This window comes from Carlito syrichta, unplaced genomic scaffold, assembly GCF_000164805.1.
Source record: "Carlito syrichta isolate Samal-C Ts95f unplaced genomic scaffold, Tarsius_syrichta-2.0.1 Scaffold302450, whole genome shotgun sequence".
Classification (NCBI taxonomy): Eukaryota; Metazoa; Chordata; class Mammalia; order Primates; family Tarsiidae; genus Carlito; species Carlito syrichta.
In genome coordinates this window covers 230,951-255,817 of record NW_007246546.1, presented here as the reverse complement: position 1 = coordinate 255,817, position 24,867 = coordinate 230,951, and the positions used below count along the sequence as shown (strand labels likewise).

Sequence of the window (24,867 nt, the reverse complement as noted above, 5' to 3'; positions counted from 1 at the left end):
CCTTATTGAATAATGCTCCTCAAGGGTTTTAGGCTTGGTGATATTTGTTAAGAATTCAAAATACGGACTCATGAGCAAAAATATGTTTTACATCATTTCAAAACTGGTTGTCTGGGTTCATGTTAAGATGAAAGAAATTCAGAGGCAAAGACTAACAGTTGTGGAAGATGGTTACCCACTATGTTAAGCTTGCCTGCTTTTAAATAGCCCTACCAAGAGCAATCAATCTGCCTCCTGTTTCTGCAGATTCCCTCTGAGATTATTTTAGCTGAAAAATACCTACTGATCCTTCTATCCCAACTGAAATGTCACCCTTTCTGTGAAGCCTTCCTAGATTTTGTGCCACATCACTCTCACTTGTGCTTACACAATGGAGAGCACACAATTGACAAACTGTACTCTTTCTCACACTTTAAATCAGTGGCCCCCAGCCCCTTTGGCATCAGAAACCAGTTTTGTGAAAGACACCTTTTCCACTAATGGGGGGGCAGGGCAGGGCAGGGTATGGTTTTGGGATGACTTAAGCGATTACACTTATCATGCACTTTATTTCTAGATCCCTTGCATGTGCAGTTCACAACAGGGTTTTTCCTCTCATGAGAATCTAATGCTGCCACTGATCTGGCAGGTGGAGCTCAGGTGGTAATGTAAGCAATAGGAAGCTTTGTTCTCACCCACCACTCACCTCTTGCTGTGCAACCCGATTCCGGGGTTGGGCACTCCTGCTTTAAATGACTTCAGGATGGACATCTTACTTATCTGTCATTCCAATATTTAGGACTATTCCTTATAAGGGCAGACCCCCAAAACTGAAATTTATTTATAAAACACTGTGTATTTATTCTGATATGTTTAAATTTCAAAGTACTCTCTGATGCAATACACCTACAAGATGCTTTTTCCACTGCTCACAACAGCTTTTGAACTCGCCGATTTTGACGCCTTTTAGTGCTTCTGCCATTTTTTGTTTTACCTCTTCCACACTGGCAAGATGTTTCCCTTTGAGAAATTTTTTCATCCAAGGAAGCAGCAACAAAAAAGTCACTTGAGATGAGATTAAGTGAATAGGGAAGGTGGGGCACAGGGTTCATGTTGGTTTTGGCCAAAAACTGCTAAAAGCTCAGCATGAGGTGGGCAGGTGTGCTTGTAAATCACCCATCATGAAATGGGAAAACACGATGACTCTCCAAAAATCGCTGAAGCCAAATGCAACCTATCACAACACCAGCTGGTACGCTGCTGCCAATGTGTTCCTAGAACATTTGCCTAGTGGGAGAAGTCTGTACTACAAGGGGCCCACCCTCCAAAAAGTAATCCTGTTTCAGGGTTCCTCGTTGTAGATATCAGTTATTTTCAAATAAATGACATTATGAGCCAAACAGCATGGAAAATGACAAGAGTTAAGTTCAGTCTTGGAACCGTTAAAGCAGAAGAGGTATGTAGTGCATACTCAAGGGGACTGTACCCCTTGAGTGAATTACAAAGACAGACAACTAAGTGAAGATAATACCCTTAAATCAAGTTGTCAGATCTGCATAGGCTGTAAAGGCCGTAAGTGGGAGAACACTGATTGCACACAGGCTATCACCTGTCGAATTCATTAATTAGGAAAAGACACTAACACGGATGAGAAGATAATTCTAATAGAGTTATACTGATAAAAACAAACAAGAAAAAGCATCCTCAAATTGTAAAAATAGCAGCATAGAAATGACAAAGAGAGCTGCTAGTTATGCATACATTTGGGATGTGTTTTTTATTGACTCGTGCTAGACACTCGGGACACATAAATCAACCAGGTATGATCATTGTCCTCAGAGGACTTATAGTATAATGAAGGAGATAGTATATAAAGTCACAATTGTGACATATCAAAGCGTGCAGTAATAGAGGTGAGCACTGAGCAACAGAAGCATGGAAGAATGCTACCCAGCTAAGCCTGAGGGAAACGTTCCTTGACATGATGCCTGAGGTGAATATTGAACAATGAGTAGGAGTTAGCTGAGGAGACCCTTTAAACAAAAAGAAAGGCAAGAGGTAGGAAAACAATGTGGAGTGTGTGTGGAATATTAAACAGTGTTGCTGGAGTACAGCAGGGAGTTACGTGGTGGGAGATGAGGCTTGAGAAGCAAGAGGTCTTAGGATGCATGACAGGAAGTTTGGAGTTCATTCTAAGGACAATAGGGAACCAGTTCATGGTTTTGCATTAAAAAGTTGTATTTCTTCACCTTGATTTTTTTTTATCATAATTTGCTAGGTAATACTCTTCTAAGAACTAAGATTATATACACAGTTCTGCTCTAAAAGGGATTTGACTCAAGGATGATTTTAACTGAATAAAATGTAAAAATCTTGTCTTGACACCTGTCTCCCTGTTCCCACTGCTCCAGCTCAGTCAGTTATAAAGCCCCATGACTCTTCTGAGGACAATGTTCATAGCTGTGGAAGAGGATAAGTCTGGGAGTACTGCAGTGACATGTGGTAGCCCACTCCAAAAGCTGCCCCAACCATGACTCACAAAATTCAGACCTGTCCAAATCTTAGAAGCCACATGAATCCTAATCCCACTCATTTCTAAACATCATTCATTGAGTTCAAGAATAACTGTTTCATAAGTTATCTGTGTGTTCCCCCTGACCTACAGACCTCTCACCCAAATGTATGGGGGCCTTACTCAAGGGAAGTCCCTCTTGATGAACACTTTGATTATTTTTAAAGTTTTGGGTTGAGTTAAAATCTTTCTCATACTGACTACACTCATAGAGCTTCTCTTCAGTATGGATTTTCTGGTGCTGAAGGAAGTTTGACCTCTGAATAAAGCCTTTTCCACAATAACTACATACATAGGGCTTTTCTCCAGTATGAATGATCTGATGTAGAAGCAGCTTGGAGCTCTGAATGAAAGCTTTCCCACAGTCCTTACATTCAAAGGGTCTGTCCCCAGTGTGGATTTTCTGATGTTCAGTGAGATGGGCTTTCTGGAGAAAAGCTTTCCCACATTCTTTACATTCATACACCCTCTCTCCAGTGTGAATTTTCTGGTGTCGAATAAGGTACGAACTCAGAAAGAATGCTTTCCCACATTCGTTACATTCATAGAGTTTCTCTCCAGTGTGAATTCTCTGATGCTGGGTAAAGTTTGAAGTCTGGCTAAAACGCTTTCCACACTCATTACATACATAAGGTCTTTCTCCAGTATGAATTCTCTGATGCTGAATGAGCTTTGAACTCCGAATAAACGCTTTCCCACATTCATTACACTCAAAAGGTCTCTCTCCGGTGTGAATTCTCTGGTGTTCAATAAGATCTGAGCGATGACGGAAGGCCTTTCCACATTCTTTGCATTCATACTGTTTCACTTCTGTATGGATCTGATAATGTCGAATAAGGCTTGAGCTCCTAATGAAGGATTTCCCACATTCATTACACTCATAGGGCCTTTCTCCCGTGTGAATTCTCTGATGCCGAATAAGTAAGGAGCTCTGACTGAAACCTTTTCCGCATTCTTTGCATTCAAAAGGCCTCTCTCTGGTATGAACCCTTTGGTGTCTAATCAAGTCAGAGCTATGACCAAACGCTTTCCCACACTGAGCACATTTAAAGGGTTTTTCTCCCGTATGTACTCGCTGATGTTCAATAAGACTTGCATAGTGAATGAAGTCTTTCCCACACACATTGCATACATACAGTCTTTCTCCGGTGTGAATTCTCTGATGCTCAGTAAGGTGTGAGCTCTGGCCAAAGACTTTCCCACACTGATCACATTTGTAAGTTTTCTCTCCATTATGAGAAATCTGATGTCTAACCAGGTCTGAATTAAATGTGAAGTTTTTGCCACAAATATCACAAGGATGGGCTTCCCCTTCTATAAGCTCTCTTTGGAGTATAAGAAGGTTTGAGTTCAAAATAGGGTTTCTTCCTGACTTACTGCACACCTGGGCTGTCTCTCCTGTTTGGATTTTCCAATGAGTAACTGTCACCTGGCCTTCTTCCTGAGAGGGAGAATTCCCCAGGTTCTGCTTTTCTGGATTCCCCAATAGCTCCCCTAATCTGGGATCATGGACTTCCCCAGACTTGGGGGTAAGGGGCTCCATCACTGTGAGTTTGTCTGACATTGACCTATTAGAGTTTTCATCCTCAGAAATTCAGGCTTCAGAGTCACCTTCTTCTTACCAGTTCCTATGGTAGAATCTGAAACAAAAGAGAACAAGTTCATCTTTGCCCTTAGTTAACAGACGAGAAACGGCAGAATCAGGTGAAGGATAAAACTCATATCCAAGAAGTGGGAAAGGAATATGTTTCCTCTGTCCCACACTCCTGACCCAAAGTGCTAGTCTCACCCCAATCAGCCTGTCCCACATGGAAAGGCTTCTTTGTAGCCCCACCTCTAATATCCAACTCCAGGACAGAATGGCGTCCTCTGACTCTCAGTGAATCCTAGATGAATAGCAGAGGGGTGGGGATATGCTTGGTCTTCATCAAAAAAGTCAAAATAAGTATTTCCCAAAAAAAATAATAAATTTATCAACCCTACCACCTCTTCATTGTCGCCCCACCCCTTCACATCCTCTCTCTCCCCTCCTTACCCAGCTTAGATCCAATGGTCTGCAGTGTTGCATTCAATTTAGGGTTCATATGAAAATTATCCTCACCCTAGCATCCTTGCCATCCTCTCATATTTGTGTGGGAAAACATAAAGTAAGGGAGTTGAGAGGGACAAGGTAAGGCAGCAGGAGTTCAGTCTGGGTTAACGCTTGTGAGAAAGTTGACCCTGATTTACTGGAGGACAGAAAACCTTTTTTAAGTTTTTGAATAGAAAAATGACTTATCTGATTTATGTTTTTAAAGGGTCATTTTTCTGGCTATATAGGAAAAAGAGAAGTAAGGAGACAAGGTGAGAGGCCACTGCATTTGTATGGTAAGACGTGATGAAGGAGGTGGCAACACAAGATTGTATGGCATCAGGTACTGGGTGTGGTTTTGAATGTCCAGCTTAGAAGATCTGCTGAGGTCAGGTTCGGTGGCTCAGCCTGTAATCTCACGCTTTGGGAGGCCGAGGTGAGTGGATTGCCTGAGCCTACAGGTTCGAGACCCACCTGGGCAACTTGGTGAGACCTCATCTCTACGATAAATCAAAAATCAGCCGGGCATGGTAGCGCGTGCCTGTAGTTCCAGCTACTTGGAAGCTGAGCGGAAGGATCGCCGGAGCCCAGCAGGTCGAGGCTGCGGTGGCCGGGAGCAGCCACTGCACTCCAGTCTGGGCAACAGAGCGAGACTCCAACTCAAACAAACAAAAAAAAAAGAAGATATGCTGATAGATGTGGGAGTGAACAAAGGAAAAGAGTAAAGAATTATTGCATCACTGTGGCCTGAAAAAATGAGATAGTAGAATTCTCATTATGATGGAGAAAACTATGGAGGGGCAGACTTAAGGACGAAAAGCAGAAGTGAAGTTGGCTGGACACATTAGGTTTGAAAAGCTTCTGGGAGCATCTGAGTGAACATATCTGATGAAGAGTTAGCCAAATGTGGGAGTCAGGAAGAATGCCATGTTGGAGGGAGAAATTTATCTTCAGCAGTAGATGGTATTTATATTCTAACATGAGTGTTCTCGCCTGAGGAATGGACATAAGTGGGGATGAGTTCTGAAGACTGAGCCCTGGTACATGCCAGAACTTGAAGGCACTAGACGACACTGTTAGGAACTACAAGTGAGGAAAGAAGGGAACCAAGAAGGGTTGTAGAGATGAGGTCTTGCTATGTTGCCCAGGCTGGTCTCAAACTCCTGGGCTCAAGCAGTCCTCCTACCTCACCTTCCCCAAATGCTGGGATTACAGGCATGAGCCACCACATCCAGCCATGTACCACTCTTTACTGTGGTTTAGTTTGTATCCTGATACAACAATCAACCTTGAAGTGGTGTCACCATGATAAAAACTTAAAATATGTGGCACTGGCTTAGTGGTTGAGCAGCAAGGAAGTTAATACTGGCAGGCCATGGTAAAGAATTTGGTAAAACTATAAGGCAAACCATCTACCTACCAACCAAGCTCACAGTAGCTCTAGGGGAAGTGCTTAGAGAGTGGCAACATTGGCCTACACTAGCTGTTCCTTGGTACATCTAGCAAGGAACAATAAATCCTCAATATCATATATAGGTTTTTGGAAACAGCAACTTTAAGTGAAATGACAGATAGTAAATGGATATAAATAAGAGAAGTTCCTAGGGCACATTTCTAGTTATAAAAACATCACCAAACTTCTTAATAAAGACCTAAACACTTCTAATATTAAACACTGAAATAAATGGGAGCTATACATACATTTAAGAAAGATTAGCAGTGTTACAGCTCTTTTAGAATTTATCTAGTAGGTTTTTCCAGAGAAAATTATTAATAAAATCAAGTAAGATAATTATTTACCCACTTATTCCAGTTCAGGGTCCTGAGTATCTACAGACTACCCTAGCAGTTCAGGGCACACAGTGGGAACCAATCCCGGACAGGACTCCATCCCAGCACAGGGTGTATTTACATACACCTACGATCATTCACACTGAGTCCATGTAGATATGCCAATGTCACCTAACATGCACAGCTTTGATATGGAAGCAAATTGAAGTACCTAGAGAAAACTCACAAAGACATGGGAAGACCATGCACATTCTACAGATAGTGGTCCCAGCCAGGAACTGATATTTTTCTCATCAATGTCATAACAAAATAACATTACTTGAGGACCTGCTGTACCATAAAGGAGAGGAAGTCTGAGAATTAACCTTTTTGAAAGCAGAGATCAAAGGAATGGTGGCTCTAGAAAAGGAAAATCTCTTTCCCAATACCTGCCCTTTACCAATGTGAAGTCTGAGGATCTATTAATACGGATCTCCCAGGACTAAGAAAACCAAATGTCTCTCAAGAGCCTTCTCATTGGTTTCTTGACAGATGGTGGAAGCTGGCCCAGCTACAAAGATCAGATAATAGGTAGGTATTGCCTTCCCATTCAAGTACTGTCTCTGATACCTCAAGATGATTGCCCAAAAAAATGAAAGGAGGAACTAGTCCAGCAAGGAAGCCAGTAAATAAAATCAGAGATCTGCTGGTTTAAAACCCAGAGCTGTTACATGGGATTCAGTGGCAACAAACAGCCCAAAAGGTGACTATTTTTTAAGAGAATAATGTTGTTGAAGAAATCACGTCTACCCTGCAGAAGTCTGTAGTGAGAGTGTTCACAGCAGCACTGTTCATAACACCTCAAATATCCTTCCATAGAACACCCACACAAGGAAATATATAGCGATGAAAAAGATCTACCACACACGAAATCACAGGTGGATCTCACAAAAGAAAAATTGAGCAAAAGAAGCCAGGCACAAAAGAGCTTATATGGTTCAAGTCTATTACATAAAGCTGAAAAAAATGGACAAAAACAATCGCTGGCAGGAGAATCAAAACAGTGACTGTCATCAGATGACTATGACTAAGGACACAAGAGGCTTTTAGGATCTCCTACATTGTGCCCTGAGTTACAAAGATGTGTTCACTTTGGAAAAACGTACTGGGCCTAGGATGATTCAACCTTACACAGTTACTGGGATGCTCTGCACAGTCCCCTTCTTCAGAGCAATGCACCACCCTCCATTCTGGGATTCTCTCTGGGAACTGCTTGCAAGCATAAGAGTCCACCTCACCCAAGGGCGAGTCCTCTCTCCCCACACAGGTTCACGCCATTAGTAATCCATGCTGTTAAAAAATTTACAAAAAAGTCAGCATCTTCAAATAGCATATGTTTGTTACCCCACAGTTCTGCAGGTCACCAGTGCAGCCCAGGATAGCTGGGACCTCTTCTCTGGGTCACACAATGCTGCAGTCAGGTGTCAGCTGGGTTGAGTTCTCATCTGGAGGCTTTACGGGAGAACGAGCTTCCAAATTCATTCAGGTTTTTCACAGAATCCAGTCCCTGCCTGAAGGGAGGATTGAAGACCTGTGTGCTTGCTGTGAGCAGGAGTCATTCCTAGAGACCACCTGCGTCGTAAAGATAGGAACAGCACACTGAATCTTTCTCATGCTTCCAATTGCTGCCTTCTGTTCTCCAACCAGCTAGAGAAAACCCTGCTTTCAAAGGGTTCATATGGCTAGGTCAGGCCTACCTGAATAACCTCCCATCTTAAGTTGCTGGTGTGGGACCTTAATGACATCTGTAAGTCTTTTCATGGAAGTACCCAAATGAGTATTTGAGTGAATAACTGGGAGGTGTGTGTGTACATTAGGGGCCAGGAATCTTAGGGGCCATCTTAGAACTCTGTCCTCCACACCCACATTAAGTGCCTGGCTGGTTACAGGAATCCAAAACTATTATAACTGTTCTGGAGCACCACGAACCATGGCCATGTAAGATGCTAATTTAATCGATAAATGCCGTGTCTTCTTAGTGCTCCACTGACTGGCTGTTCCCCATGTCTTTCTTTCCCCTAGGGTTTCCCTATTCCCTGAGACACAACAATATTGAAATTTGGCCATTACAATCTGACCTTACAATGGACTCTTAAGTGTTCAAGTGACAGGAGGAGTGACATGTCTCTTACTTTAGATTAAAAGCTAGAAATGATCAAGCTTATAGAGGAAGGCATGTCAAAAACCCAGACAGGCTGAAAGCTAGCCCGCTTGAACCTAACAGTCAAACTGTGAATGCAAAGGAAAAATTCATGAAGAAAATTAAAAATGCTACTCCAGTGAACACACAAATAAGACAGCAAAGCAGCCTTATTGCTGAAATGGAGAATGTTTTGAGCAGTTTAGGTATCAAACCAAACACAACATTCCCTTAAGCTAAAGACTAATTCAGAGTAACGCCCCCAACTGTCTTCAATTTTGTGAAGGCTGAGAGAGATGAGGAAGGTGCAGAAGAGCTGGAAACTAGCAGAGGTTGGTTCGTGAGGTTTAAGGGAAGAAGCCATCTCTATAACAAAAGTGCAAGGTGAAGTAGCAAAGTGCTGATGTAGAAGCTGCAGTAAGTCATCCAGAAGATCTAGCTAAGATCACTGATGAAGGTGGTTACACCTAATAACAGATTTTCCATGTAGAAAAATCAGGCTTCTTATTATAATGAATGGTAATATTTTTAAAGGAATCTTACTTTCTAAGCAGTAGGCCTCACTAATGGGCTTAAAAGTTCAGCAAACCATGAATATTTTTACTAAAAATATTCAGTAAACCATTCATGTAAACAGATGTGCTATTAACAGATGCGCTATTACCCTGGTCTGGTCTGTTTATGGAGCTCAGGCAAAGCAGATTAGCATAATTTTTAAGGGCCCAGGATTTCTGGAATGGTAAATCAGCACTGGCTTCAACTTAAAGTCAACAGCTGCATTAGCCCCAACAAGCAAACCTGTTCTTTGAAGCCAGGCATTCACTTCACCTGTTTAGCTATGAAAGTCTTAGATGGCACCTTCCTCCAATAGTAGGCTGTTTCATCTACACAGAAAACCTATTGTTTAGTGTGTCCAACTTCATCGATGATCTTGGCTAGAGAGGAGAAGTCAATGCCTTGGCTCAAACAATAGGCTTACTTTCTTGTTAGGGTCTACGTAGCTGGTGACTTTAAGTTGGAGCCAATGATAATTTACCATTCCAAAAGTCTTAGGACCCTTAAGAATAATGCTAAATTGGACCAAAAAAAAAGAATACTAAATCGTCTATGCCTGTGCTCTAGAAATGGAACAACAAAACCTGAATCATAGCACTTCTGTGCACAGCATAGTTTAATTGCTTATTTTAAGCCCACTGTTGAGACCTACTGCTCAGGAAAAAAAAAAACCCCTTTCAAAATATTATTGCTCAGCCGGACTCGGTGGCTCAGCCTGTAATCCCGCGCCTTTGGGAGGCTGAGGTGAGTGGATTGCCTGAGCCCGCGGGTTCAAGACTCGCCTGGGCAGCAAGACCTCATCTCTACAATAAATCAAAAAATCAGCCGGGCGTGGTAGCGCATGCCTGTAATTCCGGCTACTTGGAAAAAAAAATAATAATAAAAAAACAAACAAAATAAATAAATAAAATTATTGCTCAATAGCTGGGTGTGGTGGCTCATGCCTGTAATCCCAGCACTTTGGGAGGTGGAGACAAGAGGATTGCCTGAGCTCACGGGTTCGAAACCAGCCGGGGCAACATGGCAAGACCTCATCTCCACAATAAATCAAAAAATTAGCCAGGCGTGGTGGTGCACTCCTGTAATACCAGCTACTTGAAAGGCTGAAGTGGAAGGACTGCCTGAGCCCAACAGGTCAAGGCTGTGGTAGCTGGGAGCATGCCACTGCCCTCCAGCCTGGGTGACAGAGTGAGACTCCAACTCAAAAAAAAAAAAAAAAAAATTACTGCTCATTGACAATGCACCTAGTCACCCAAGAGCTCTGATGGAGATATACAAAATGACTGTTGTTTTCATGTCTGCTAACAAAACATACCTTCTGCAGTTCATGGATCAAGAAGTCATTTTGACTTTAAAGTCTTATTAAGAAATACATTTTGAGCCGGGCTCGGTGGCTCAGCCTGTAATCCCGCACCTTTGGGAGGCTGAGGTGAGTGGATTGCCTGAGCCCGCGAGTTCGAGATCCGCCTGGGCAGCAAGACCTCATCTCTACAGTAAATCAAAAAATCAGCCAGGCGTGGTAGCGCATGCCTGTAATTCCGGCTACTTGGAAGGCTGAGGTGGAAGCATCACCGGAGCTCAGCAGGTTGAGGCTGCGGTGGCCGGGAGCGGCCACTGCACTCCAGTCTGGGCGACAGAGTGAGACTCCAACTCAAAAAAAAAAAAAAAAAAAAGAAATACATTTTGAAAGGCTATCGCTACCTCTGGTGGATCTGGGAATAGTAAATTGAAAACCTGGAAACAATTCACCATTCTAGATGCCATTAAGAACATTCATAATAATGGGAGGAGACCAAAATATCAACAGGTATTTGGAAGAACCCAACCTTCATAAATGACTTTGAGAGTTTCATCACTTAAGTGGAGGAAGTAACCGCAAATGTGGTAGAAATATTAAGAGAACTAGAATTAGGAGTGCATCCTGAAGATGATTGAATTGCTGCAATATCATTGTAAAACTTTAATTAAAAAGGAGCTGCTTCTTATGGATGAGCAAAGAAAATGGTTTCTGGAGACGGAATCAACCCCTGATGAAGATGTTGTGTGCATTGTTGAAATGACAACAAAAAATTTAGAATAGTATATAAACACAGTTAATAAAGCATCGGCAGGGTTTGAGAGGATCAATTCCGATTTCACAAGAAGTTCTGTGGATAAAATGCTATTAAGTCACATCACATGCTACAGATAGATCTTCTGTGAAAGGAAGAGTCATTCTATGCAGCAAATTACAATGATGTCCTATTCTAAGAAATTGCCACAGCCACCCCAGCCTTCAGCAACCACCACCCTGATAAGTCAGCAGCCATCAACACTGAGGCAAGACTCTACACAAGAAAATAGATGATTACAACTCACTGAAGTTTCAGATGAGCTATGGCATTTTCTGGCAGTGTTTTTAAATTAAGTTATGTAGATTTTTGAACATAATGCTATTGTACACTTAAAAGACTACAGTATAGTGAAAATATAACTCATATATGCACTGGGAAACAAAAATATTCCCTCCATGTCCACCACAGTCACCAAGGGGCCTGCTGTGCCCCATACATATGCTTCTTGTCTTATTAGTGCTCCTCACGACCATTTGTAAGGTTCAGATAGGTGACAAGCTTAAGGTCAGAGAACTAAAGCTGTTGACCGTTTGTGACTTGCTTTATTGTTATATTTACTTTATTGTGGTGTCTGGAACCAAACATGCAATATCTCCTAGGAATGCTTGTGTATCCCATATGTGGGAAAGAGTATCATGGCCACATGATACTTAGTGGCCAATGGGGTAACTGAGTATCATGGCAACATGATACTTAGTGGCCAATGGGGAAACTTGAGGCACAGACTACAAGAATTCCCCAGCATTCCTGCTTTCTTTTTTCCTTTCACCAAATTACTAACAGCCACCCAAGTAAATGACATTTCTTAGTGTTCTTCTTGTCAATGAGACAAGAAGGGAAGGGATGTGTGTACACTGTCCACTCTCTTGCCCTCCCCCAGTGCTGATGAGGCAGAACAGCCAGGGTCCCTGTAGAGCTACCTGCCTACCTTTGAGGTGAAGTAAGAGAAATCAAGTTTTTTGTATGACACGCTGTATTCTGAATCTCTGTTACAGCAACTTTAACTTATACCTTAATTAATGCTAACATGCAGACATTCAGATGATGATGAAGAAATTCAAACTGCATAACAATAACTGACAATAGGAATGAGAAGCAGATGTAATTCTATGTGAGCCATTTCTATCTCTAAGAGACTTGCTGAGTTAAAAGCCCCCTAACTTACTTTAAAAATATTTCTCAGCCAGGCACAGTGGCTCACACCTGTAATCTCAGGACTTTGGGAGGCAGAGGCTAGAGGACTGCCTGAGTCCAGGGGTTCAAGACCAGCATGGGCATTTTGGCAAGACTTCGTCTCTACAATAAATAAAACAAATAGCTGGGCATGGTGGCACATGCCTGTAGTTCCAGCTATTTAGAAGGCTGAGGATCACCTGAGCCCAGAGGGCCGAGGCTGTGGTGGTCGTGAGCATGTCACTTACCTGGGCAACAGTGAGACGCCTACTGAAAAAAGTATATATATATATATATATATTTCTCTTGCTAGATGGGCGTGGTGGCTCACGCCTGTAATCCTAGCACTTCGGAAAACAAGAGGTGAGAGGACTGCCTGAGCCCAGGGTTTCAAGACCAGCCTGGGCAACTTGGTGGGACCTTGTCTCTACAATACATCAAAAAATTAGCTGGGCACAGTAGCATGTGCCTATAGTTCCAACTACGCGGAAGGCTGAGGCAGAAGGATCACCTAAGCTCACTGCAGCAGTGGCTGTGAGTGCACCACAGCACTCCAGCCTGGGCGACAGAGTGAGACTCCCAACTCAAAAAAACCCCAAATTTCTCCTGCTTAAAAAAATTACATTTAACTAGTTACTTTTTTATGCTAATTGAGAAAAATGAGACAATAGAGAAAAACTTTAAAAAGAATAATAAAATTACCTTTAACCTCACCAGATTCCCAGTTATCATTTCTCCTTGTGCTCTTTTTTGCATTCATATTTTATTACATCAGAACCATGCTATTTAGTTTTAATACCCTAGTTTACTTTTATACAATCTTTTTTATTCTTGACTCAAAGGTATAAGATACATATTGTAAAAATACTTCAAATGGCAAAGAAATGTAAACATAGAGATGATGGAAATTCCTGGCTATTCAACAGATAACCACTGTTAGCTGTTTCATTTAGATACATCCATTTGGACCTTTGCTTAAATTTACATGTATATATTTATTCATGCACACATGATTTTCAGAAATAAAAATGGGTAAAATAATAAACTCTTAACATTGTTCAGTATTTAATACCTGTAGTTAAATTTTTTTGCCACATCAAATTAAGGACATTTTCACAATCTGAGAAATAAATGTGAATTGCTTATGGCTGCAGACTTCCTAGATTGTTAAATAAAAATGGGATCACATTGTACCTATTCATCTGGCACATTACCTCCCATTTATGATATACCCTAGTATTCCTCATGTTCACACATACAAAAATGCCTGGCTCTCCCACTGTCATCTCTGTCACAACTAATGGTGCACTCACAGGGACTTATTGAGGACCTCCTATGAACCAGCAGCAGAAGGGATCATTTGTCCCTAGGCCTCTAGTTTCCTGAGAAGAGATTTTTCCCTAAAGTGTTCTGGTTTTGCCCAACCCTATCTCCTCCCCCAAAAGGTGGACTGTGTTAGCAGAATGAAACACGAGAGAATAATAAGGCATTGGAGGCCACACTCTCCCAACTGTTTCCAGGGGTCCAATTCTGCTCTGCTTCTCTAAGGAGTTTTAAGTGGGGCAGCCCATGAGAGACTGCTGGCTTTCGGTCTGAGGAAGTCCAGTGTTCCTCCAGCCTATCTTTGGCCAGTGTTAAGGTAACTGTTTGCTCTACATGCCCTTATTCCTCTGCCTCAACTGGCTTGGAACTCGGAAAAGGTGATGGGATGCTGTTTATCGGGCCCCAAAAACCTCTACTAGGCACAGCGCTGAGCGACTGACTCACATTATCTTATGTGCTCCTCCAAATCTCAAGAGCTAGGTATTATCCTACCATTTATTCTACAGAGAAGAAATGAAAACAAGAGAAAGCAAATCACCAAAGTTCACTAAAATGGTAAGGGGGCAGAGCTATGATTCAAATCCAAGATGTCTGCCCATGTTTCTCCATTTCTCTGTTATGAAAGATTGTTCTTCCTTCCTAGGTATGATATCATGTTTACAAGATAATTCTGCTTAGAGAACAGCTGGGATTAGCATTATGAAAGTAAGCTTATATTTTAAACCATGTCATTCTTTTTAACTAAAAAAAAGGAGGTGCAGATGTTGGATTCTTTTGTGTTGTGTTGAAGAAACATTTAAGTCAAAATAGCAATCTTATAAAAATATTACAAGTTTCTGCTTAGTTCCTTTTACGTCTATGAATTTAGGTAAAATTAAATTGACACTTTTTCATTTAAAGAAACAGCAATGACATGAACAAAAGGAAGTAAACACATGCCAGATCTGTGGCTCTACAACATACTAGACCAACATGGACCCCTGTTATATAACATGTAAAATCTGCTGGAGAAAATATCACCTGAAATTGTCTAAATACAGCAATGTTGTGTATCATCAGCAGCCAGAGTGGCTCTTGGATGTATGGGGCTGCCCCACCTAGCACTAGAAGCCCAGCTTTCACACCCACACTGGTAAAGGGATATTCTGGCCTTGGGCTCCCAGCCAGAGTCACGGTTGCTTATGGCCCAGAGACAAAACTGGAAGGGTTGCCAAGCTTCACTTATAACAATAAAAGCAGAGCAAGAGAACACCTGAGTGCGATGCAGACTACAGCACACACACCTGGACCTCTGTGCTGGCCACAGTCACCAAGGGGCCTGCTGCTGAAGCACCGAAGTTCAAGGAAGGTGGCAAGATTATGGTCAAATAGAGAACTGGGGCTGTTAACTGCCCCCCCCCAACCCATTTGGCTTCTGCTCCCAGCTTGCTGCTCTCAGGGCTCTGCCCAAGAACAACAAGGAGCCCAGTGTCCTCTCACTGATCATATTCCATGACAGTGCTGACAAACTCAGCATCTCCCGAAGCTGTTTCAGACAAACTGCTTGAGTTTAAAACCTGCATCCAGCTAATACTAGTGGAAAACCTCTGGCATGCTACTCAGGTCCTGAGGATCCCTTGACCACCATGTAGCCAATGTGGGTAAGAAGGCCCTGGCATCAGCATAGGGTTAATAAAGAATAGGGTAAAGGGAAGTTTCATGAAAAAGCAGGAAACAGCCAAACCAGCTCTCCCCACCTGGGATTTCTTCAGGCCCAAGTCTTGGAGTTAACTTACCACATTTCCCTCCCCACCACTAACCCCAACAGCACAGAAGATGCTGACGCTGCATCTCCATCAGGCGGAGGCTTCAAGGCCCCTATGGAAGTAGGCAGGTTAAAAAATGATGAAACAGCCGGTCTCGGTGGCTCAGCCTGTAATCCCGCGCCTCTGGGAGGCTGAGGTGAGTGGATTGCCTGAGTCTGCGGGTTCGAGACCCGCCTGGGCAGGCGAGAGCTCATCTCTACAATAAATCAAAAAGCTAGCCGGGCGTGGTAGCGAGCGCCTGTAGTTCCAGCTATTTGGAAGGCTGAGGCAAAGGATCGCCGGAGCCCAGCAGGTCGAGGCTGCGGTGGCCGGGAGCAGCCACTGCACTCTGGTCTGGGCTCTGGTCTGGGCGACAGAATGAGACTCCAACTCAAAAACAAAACAACAAAAAAAGATCAAACAAACAAAAAAAAAACCCAGAATGACCACACCTGTACTTACTACTCCTTTTAAAATGTCTGGGGCATCCAATCTCAGAGTGGCTCAAAAGGCTTGAAAACTGCGACATGTAAATTTAAGCTAGAGACCCAGCACGGTGGCTCTTGCCTGTAATCCCTGCACTCTGGCCAAGGCGGGAGGACTGCTGGTACCCAGGTTCGAGACCAGCTTAGGCAACATAGCAAGTCCTCGTCTCTACAAAAAATTTTTAAAAATTAGCCGGGCGTGGTGGCGCGCGCCTTGTAGTCCCAGCTCCTCAGGAGGCTGAGGCAGAAGGATCGCCTAGGCCCAGGAAGTCGAGGTTGTGGTGAGACGTGATCGTGTCAATGCACTGCAGTCTGGGCGACAGAGTGATACCCCAACTCAAGAAAGAAAACAGAAGTTCAAGCTAGAGGTTTTAAGGCTTCGGTACGTAACCCCTTGGAACCTGGAAAAGGGTGGGGTGATGGGAAAAGAAACCAAAAGGAACGGACCCAAGTGTACCCACATGAAGCTCTTCGGGGAGAAAACCCCAGGCCCGGGCCCTAGGTGGACTCGCTGGAGGCGCTAGGAAACACGGGCAGGAGCTGCAACCTTGCGGGGGCGGCGTGGCTGCTGTCAAGGAGGCTGGCACACCGAAGTCCCAGCTCTTAGACACCCGTGCGGGGCAGGCCGCGCTTAGGGTCCAGCCGCGGCCTGCGGATGCCCGCCCGGCTCTCTGGACGGCCTCTGGCCTGGCAGCCGGGCCCTTGAGTCGCCGGGGCCTCAGCAAAGGCTCTGCCCGCCCCCGGCCCGGAACGCGCCACTCACCCGGGGCGCGGTGGCGAGGACGACGCGGGAGAGACCCCGGAGCGGCAGACTAGACCCCGTGCCCGCCGGTCCTGCAGAACTGCCGACAAAGCCCGCTCGACCTCCCGCTACGCTGCGAACGGAAGTCGTCCCAGGCTCCGCCCGGGGAACTTCCGGCGTCGCTCTAGGAGCGCAGGGGGCGGCGGGGAGGATGGGGGCCAGCTCTTATCTCGGTGGCGCAGGCTTCTGGCCCGGCGGCCTAGCGGGGGGGAGGACCTCAGAGAGGACCGGAGGCCACACGTAGGCATGTTCCGATTCCGCGGACTAGAGGAAGGAATCCCGGGAAAGACAGGCTCGGACACTTGGGTCTGGGAGTTAGCGGCGAGACCCGACTGCAACTCGAGACCTCTCAGGAGGCAGGGATCCCTGGGAAAATCAAATGTTATGTGTGTCTTTAAACTTGGGCTTCTGCTGCACTCCTAAGAACGTGGGGAAACTGCATACGCTTTTGTGTGCTTTTCACCTAAAATGTAAACAGGTGCAAAGGATTTCATTTCCGGTGAGCTGTAAATACAGATATTCAAAACAAAACTCTTACATTACTCCTGAAAACTGCAGTAGTCTTGGCGCAGAGCGACCCCTGCGCACCTCTGCACTGCCCAGCCGACCAAGGCCGCTCCCTAGATGACCCCAGCCGGGAACTGCCTGTTAGTTCTAGCCAGTAGGCCCGTCCTCCCTTTCCTAGAGCATTTACTGAAAAAGGGCTTACAGTTGTGAACATGTACTTTTTACAACTCAGCACGGTCTCTCGCAAAGATCTGAGAGCCATTCCTCTGAAATCTAATCGGCAAAGATAGGACCACTGTCTCAGTCTCCGGAAAACTAGAATCCCAATTTCGTAACTGCCTGCTAGCTGACACAGCCACCTAATTGGTTTACATTGACCAACCCTTTGTATTTTTCACTTGAGCCCCACCCCTTCCTGAGGCCCTCACTTTCCCTTTTAAACCTGTCATCTCTGTACAAATCCGAATGGAACTCAGCGCTTCCCCTTACTGTGGTAGTTACTGAATAAAATCTGGTTTCACAGCTTTCACTAATGTCCAGCTTTATGATTGACACACAAACTATCTAATGGAATCTAAATATCCTGTGACTAAATACATATCATTTTTTTTAAAAACATACGACTAAGCCCTTCTTTTTTAACATTTGGACATTTTTTAAAGACTGACACCCCTCTTCGAATTTGTATTTCCAGTTCACTTTCCCCACAGATTTTTTTTTTTTTTTTAAGCAGGATCTGGCTCTGTGACAGGCTGGAGTGTAGTATCTCAATCATAGTTCATTGCAGCCTGGAACACCCCGGCTCAAGCAGTCCTCCTGCAGGAGTTCAACAAAGGCCTCCCAAAGCACTGGGATTGTGGGCCTCAGCCACTATGCCCAGCTGCCCCACAGAATTTTATCCTAATATATTTTCTATGCTTGAAAATCTTTTTTTTTTGAGTTGGAGTCTCACTCTGTTGCCCAGACTGGAGTGCGGCCTCGACCTGCTGGGCTCCGGCAATCCTTCCGCCTCATTCTTCCAAGTAGCTGGAACTACAGGCACACGCTACCATGCCCGGCTAATTTTTTTATTTATTGTAGAGACGAGGTCTCACCAAGTTACCCAGGCGGGTCTTGAACCCGCAGGCTCAGGCAATCCACTCACCTCAGCCTCCCAAGGCATGGGATTACAGGCTGAGCCACCGAGCCCGACTTGAAAATCTTGAATTACTCACTCTATCATACTTCTCAGCAATAAAATATATATAAAGTTTAGTCTTTATTTATATCCTGTAATGATATGCTTCTAAATATTAAGAAAAAAACCCTTCTGGATCATAATTACAATTGTAGCTAATACACCAAACAATGTGAATATATTGTACATTTTAATGAAACTATAAGAGCATTAAGTCTATAGAGATTAAGAAACATAAAAAGCAAAATTTACTTATAATGAAATGGATGAGGGTTCATTTATCTTGAAGAATATTATTTATTGCTAGAATGAGTCACAGTTCCAAATAATTATATTTTTATTTTGGTTTTTTTTTTTCAATTTTTCTGCTAGCACTAAGAAAATTTGTTTACATAAATTAATAGATGGGATTGGGAGGAATTGTTACAGTAGTGACAAATTTTTTTAGCTTCTACTGAGTTATATGCAAAAAAATCATATAGCAATTTATTTTATTTTATTTTATTGAGTTGGAGTCTCACTCGGTCGCCCAGACTGGAGTACAGTGGCCGCTCCCAGCCACCACAGCCTCGACCCGCTGGGCTCTGGTGATCCTTCCGCCTCCGTCTCCCAAGTAGCTGGAACTACAGACACACTACCACACCCAGCTAATTTTTTGATTTATTGTAGAGATGAGGGCGCACCAAGTTGCCCAGGCGGATCTCGAACCCGTGGGCTCAGACAATCCACTCACCTCAGCCTCCCAAGGCGTGGGATTACAGGCTGAGCCACCGAGCCCAGCAGCAATTTTTTTTTTTTTTTTGAGTCAGAGTCTCACTCTATCACCCAGGCTGAAGTGCAGTAGCATGCTCACAGCCACTGCAGCCTCAACGTGCTGGGCTCAGGCAATCCTTCAACCTCAGCCTTCCAAGTAGCTGGAACTAAAGGTGTGTGCCACCATGTGCAGCTAATTTTTTAAAAATTTATTTTAGAGACAAGGTCTCGCCAAGCTGCCCAGGTTGGTCTTGAACCCGTGGGCTCAGGCAATCCTCTCACCTCCATCTCCCAAAGTGCTGGGATTACAGGTGTGAGCCACTGCTCCTGACCTCACATAGCAATCTGTTATACTTCTTAATGATCTATTAGTTGACCACTTGATTAGGTGGTGAGTTAATTTTGTTGGAGACAAAGAATTCGAAATCACATAAAGTGCAAAACTGCATTAAATCTTTCCCAGACAATACATTAATACACTTTCTCAAAACCAACTGCAGAGTTTTGAATTGTCACTCTGGTAATGAGGACAGCAGTCAGTGGTCCTCAGCTCTCCGCATCTTTGGGGGGTACCTCAGCCGCAACCCGCCAGGGTCACACCCTTCCCCAGGATAGCCCACATTCAAAGTCCTAGCCATCTTGGTTTAACTGAGGATAGCCCTGAAGGATCATTTCTGTTGCAGAGCTTCCTGCAGAGGATCAATGAATCCTGCCCTTGGGTAGCATTGCAGTCCCATTGCTGCCTCGGTATCTTCCCCTCAACAGGTCCAATGCCACTCTCCAATAATCTGCTCCCCTGAAGAGACCCGCATCTGCCACAATAGCCCCATCAGGCAACTGCCAACATGATCTCTATTTTACAGAAAAGAAACCTGAGGAACAGAAAGTTAAATAACTTACCTAATGTGTCAGCCAGAACAAGATGGAGACAGGCCTTGAATTTGGTCCAGCTGCTTCCAGAACCCTTGACCTATTATAGCAAGTACAAAGGTGATACACAGAGGCACAGCTGGAAGGTGAAAGGGCAGCGAGGAGGCTGCCAGGCAAGAGGAGGCTAATGTGTTGGCACAACCAGAGCTCAAAAAAAGGAAAGGCTTTCTGAAAGGAGGAAACCCTAGAAATTTTGGGTAAACATAGCCATTTTGAGTAAACATAGCCATTTTGAATCAACACAGCCATTTTGCTTGGACCTCGCCCCTTGGCATTTCCTTGCTGCACAACTTGCATGGCCCACATGTCCTTTTACCCTGGAATCATTAACAAGAAAAATACTTTAGTTTTAGAAATTGGTGATTACACAGAACCCCTTAAGCCTGTCCAGTCTTGCTAACAATTAATCTTTTAGGCATTTGTATTGATAATTGTTATTGCGGTCCAGTGATGACCTCCAGCACACCACCAGGAGGCATGTTTATTGGTATATTGTTACCATACTACCATGACAACCTCCAGCCCACCACCTGAGGTCATGAAATGTTGATGCCTGGGGATGTCGAGATACTAGATTCAAACTACTACTATGGAAAACAAAGAATACAACTCTGCACATTCCTTTAGGCCCAGACCTCCTCCAGGTCTAAGCGCCCCTTGCTTGAAAGGCCCGTTTCCAGCCGTCCATGCCTCACTTTACTTCCTTCTATTTTCCTCTCTGTTGCGATCTTGCATTGTTCCCGCAGCACTGGCCCACTTTGCCTCAGTTTACCCTTTGACTTCTCTAAAGAAACTGCCATTTAACCAGAAAGGGATTTTGTAGGAATTTGGGAAGATAGTACCATTCTGAAGGCAAAGAGCAGGAATTCTGTTAAAAGAAATCAGTCACAGTTTCAATCTATCTAGTGTGTAAGATTTAGGAAAATAAGACATGGATGGTTTTGGTTGGAGTGAGCAGGCACAAAAGTATCCAGGAAATGTCCCCAAGAAAGGTACAAGCCACTGTTTCTTAGGAATTCGGCCTTAACTTGGAACCAAGCAGAATATTCCACCTTTGTGTGAATGTCTGGGAAAAACCTGATGAGAACAGAGGATTGAAGATGACTTGGGAAAGGCAGTCTTTTAGAGATAATTGGGGGTGAGGGGTAGATTGTGTAGGCCCGTCTGAATGACATGAAAAACCCTCTTGGGCTTCTGAGCAGGAGCCTGACAAAAGCCAAATTGCATTGGAAAGACTCACACTGACTGCATGGTAACAACGGAGCCAGGGTCAGGATGGTTGTGGCCATTGTAGCTGCATGACCTGAGCTGAGGTGGGACAGACAGGAGCAGGAAAGGAGAGGCAGACAAAGACAAAGAGGATGAGCTCTGGAGACCCAGGAAAGTTTAGTAGGAGGATTGAGAGTGGGCAGGAGAGCAAGCAGGAGAGGCTGGCATGCCCTGAGATGCAGGAGGGCATAAGAGAAACAGGTTTGAGGAGAAAAACAAAAGTTCAGTTGGGAGCATAAGTTTGAGACCTTGCTACTGAGCGAAGCCAAAAAATAAAAAATTTACTGGTAGCTAGAGAGACCCAAGACAAGAAGAGCAGATGGGAGAAGTAGCAGTATATTGATATTTCAAATGACAGGGCCAACAGGGGAAGAAACTAGTGATGCATGCAAGGAAGGAGGTACTGCTAAACTCAAGCTGAAATTCAGGTGACAGACGGGACAGAGGGGCCTGTGGATGGGGAGATGTAGGGGGCAGCCAGGAGGGAGGGGCTTCTGACCACATTACAAGTAAATCGTTTACCTCCAAAAGTAAATCGTTTTGTGGTGAAGATTAGGCAAACCTATTTGAAAATTCATGTAACTATATATGTTAAATTCATATGGTTAAATTAAATGTGTCCATGAGCATCTTGCTCCTTTCCTGTTCTCTCCTTTCCTTTCCACCCAGCCAACTCCCATGTATGATTCCACCTCCTGCTCACTGTCAGGCCCTGAGGCAGGGGCTCATTCATCCACTGAGCTCCCCCCATGCTCAGTAAATACTGTTGACTAAACAACACACTCACAATCACTATACAATCTGTGTGTAAGACAGGGATGGGAGGGAGGGCAAGGGGGTGATGAAGACAGATTTGCCCCAGGCAGAATCCACCACCCACAGGCTTGCCTGGTTTAAGTGAGTGCTTGTTATTGCCTCACAGGTCACTGGTGCTCTGTTTATTTATGTCAGTCTTTTTTTTCTTTTTATTTCAATGTGGGTAAGTTATATTACCCACTCTGGGAGTCCCCTTATCTTTTCTTTTGAAATGTCCAATATGCTGCCATCCAATACACTTTCTATTTTAGATAATGTACTTATTCAAGTTCTAGAATTTCCATTTGACTATTTTTTCCTGATATTGATATTCCTGTTTACCATTAGTTCATTCATCATGTTTGTCTTCCTTTTAATCCTTGAACTTATTTAAAATAATTTTTTATAAGTATTTGTTCTATGACCAGGCACAGCGGTCTCATGCCTGTAATCCCAACACTTTGGGAGGCAGAGGCAGACGGATTACTTGAGTCCAGAGGTTCAAGACCAGCCTGGGCAACATAGCAAGACCTTGTCTCTACAAAAAAATCAAAACATTAGCCAGGCAGTGTACTCCTGTAGTCGCAGCTACTTGGAAGGTTGAGGTGGAAGGATTGCCTGAGCCTAGGAGGTCGCAGTGAACTGTGATTATGCCCCTGTACTCCAGCCTGGGTGACAGAGTGAGACCCTCAACTCAAAAAAAAAAAAAGAAAAAAGTCTTTGTCTGCTAATTCCCACATATGGGCCATATCCAAGTCTGTTTTCATGAACTGTTTTCTTCCACTTATAGGTCACATTTTCCTGCTTTCTCAAATATTCTAGCAATTTTTTTTTTTTTTTGAGTTGGAGTCTCACTCTTGTTACCCAGGCTGGAATGCAGTGGCACGCTCATGGCCACCACAGCCTTTACCTGCTGGGCTTAGGCGATCCCTCTGCCTCAGCCTTCCAAGTAACTGGAACTACAGACGCGTGCCACCAAATCCAGCTAATGTTTTTTATTTATTGTAGAGATGAGTTCTTACCAAGTTGCCCAGGCTGGTCTTGAACCCCCAGTCTCAGGCAGTCCTCTCACCTGGGCCTCTCAAAGTGCTGGTGTTACAGGCTGAGCCACCACACCTGGCCAACTAGCAATTTTTAAAAAATGTTATGCTGGGCTGAGCGTGGTGGCTCAAGCCTATAAACCCACACTTTGGGAGGCCGAGGCGAAAGGATTATCTAAAACAGGGGTCCTCAAACTACGGCCCGCGGGCCACATGCGGCCCACCAAGGACATTTATCCAGCCTGTCGGGTGTTTTTGCCGCCTTAACTTGTTACGACTAGCAGTGACAAATATGGAACCAGACATTGACCATCTCATTAGCCAACAGCAGGCCCATAGTTCCCACTGAAATACTGGTAAGTTTGTTGATTTAACTTTACTTGTTCCCGTTTTGTTTTTTCACTTCAAAATAAGATATGTGCAGTGTGCATAGGGATTTGTTCATAGTTTTTTTTTTAAACTATAGTCCGCCCCTCCAACGGTCTGAGGGACAGTGAACTGGCCCCCGTTTTAAAAGTTTGAGGACCCCTGATCTACAAAATAAGCTGGGTGTGGTAGCGCACACCTGTAGTTCCAGTTACTTGGAAGGCTGAGGTGAAAGGATCATCAGAGCCCAGCAGGTCAACGCTGTGGTGGCTCCATGAGTGTGCCACTCCACTCCAGCCTCGGTAACAGCGTGAGACTCTGACTCAAAAAAAAAAAAATGTTATGCAGGACATTGTGGTTGCTGTATCATCGAGAATCTGGAGCTGGTTTTTTTTTTTTTTCTTTAAAGATTGCTGAGCTTCATTCTGGCAGGCAGATAATATATTGGTTTTAGGCTGTGTTACAGCAGGTCTAGAGTAGCCCTACTGTTAAGGCACAGCCCTTCTGGAACTTCAGTTGAAATTTTGGGGTCTTTACGGAGGTGTCTGCATTTTGTCCCATCAGAACTCCAATGTCTCTCAGCACTTTGTGACCTTCAGAGTCTCCATATGTTCACAGCCCCCCAGTAGCTGTCCTCTGGCAAGCCTCATAGAAGTTCACTCTGAACACTGTGCAGTTTAGTATTTGGCCAAAGACTCAAGAGGACCCTGGTTTGCCAGGGTGCCAAAAAAAATTCCACAGACTGAGTGGGTTGAACAACATAAATTTATTATCTTATAGATCATTTCAAGTTCAAGGTGCCAGCAGAGAGATCTCACCTGAGGTATCTCTTCCCAACTTGGAGATGGCTGCCTTCTCACTATGTCCTCACACGACCATTCCTCCAGCCATGTGCTTGGTGAGAGACATCAAGCAACCTCTGGTGTCTCTTCCTCTTCTTGTAAGGACACTAATTCTATTGGACCCAGGTCCCACCCTTATGACCTTATTTAAAGTTCCTTCTTTAAGCCGTGCATGGTGGTTTATGCCTATAATCCCAGAACTTTGGGAGGCTGAGATGAGAGGATTGCCTGAGCCCAGGGGGTTGAGACAAGCCTGGGCAACTTGGTCTCTACAACAAATAAATAAATAAATTATTATTATTATTATTATTATTTGAGTTGGAGTCTCATTCTGTTGCCCAGACTGGAGGGCAGTGGCCG

The 24,867-nt window shown here is 44.1% G+C and overlaps 1 protein-coding gene across 1 annotated transcript; it reads right to left on the bottom strand.

Moving 5' to 3' along the window:
- Nucleotides 1-1,993: 1,993 nt before the first annotated feature.
- ZNF623 (zinc finger protein 623) lies at nucleotides 1,994-16,857 on the bottom strand. Its single transcript, XM_008056711.2, has 2 exons — nucleotides 16,790-16,857; nucleotides 1,994-4,191 (listed from the first exon to the last, which is right to left on the bottom strand). Exon 2 carries the CDS (start codon nucleotides 4,113-4,115, stop codon nucleotides 2,610-2,612), a length of 1,506 nt encoding a protein of 501 aa, XP_008054902.1. The 5' UTR covers nucleotides 4,116-4,191; nucleotides 16,790-16,857; the 3' UTR covers nucleotides 1,994-2,609.
- Between the last annotated feature and the right edge of the window lie 8,010 nt (nucleotides 16,858-24,867).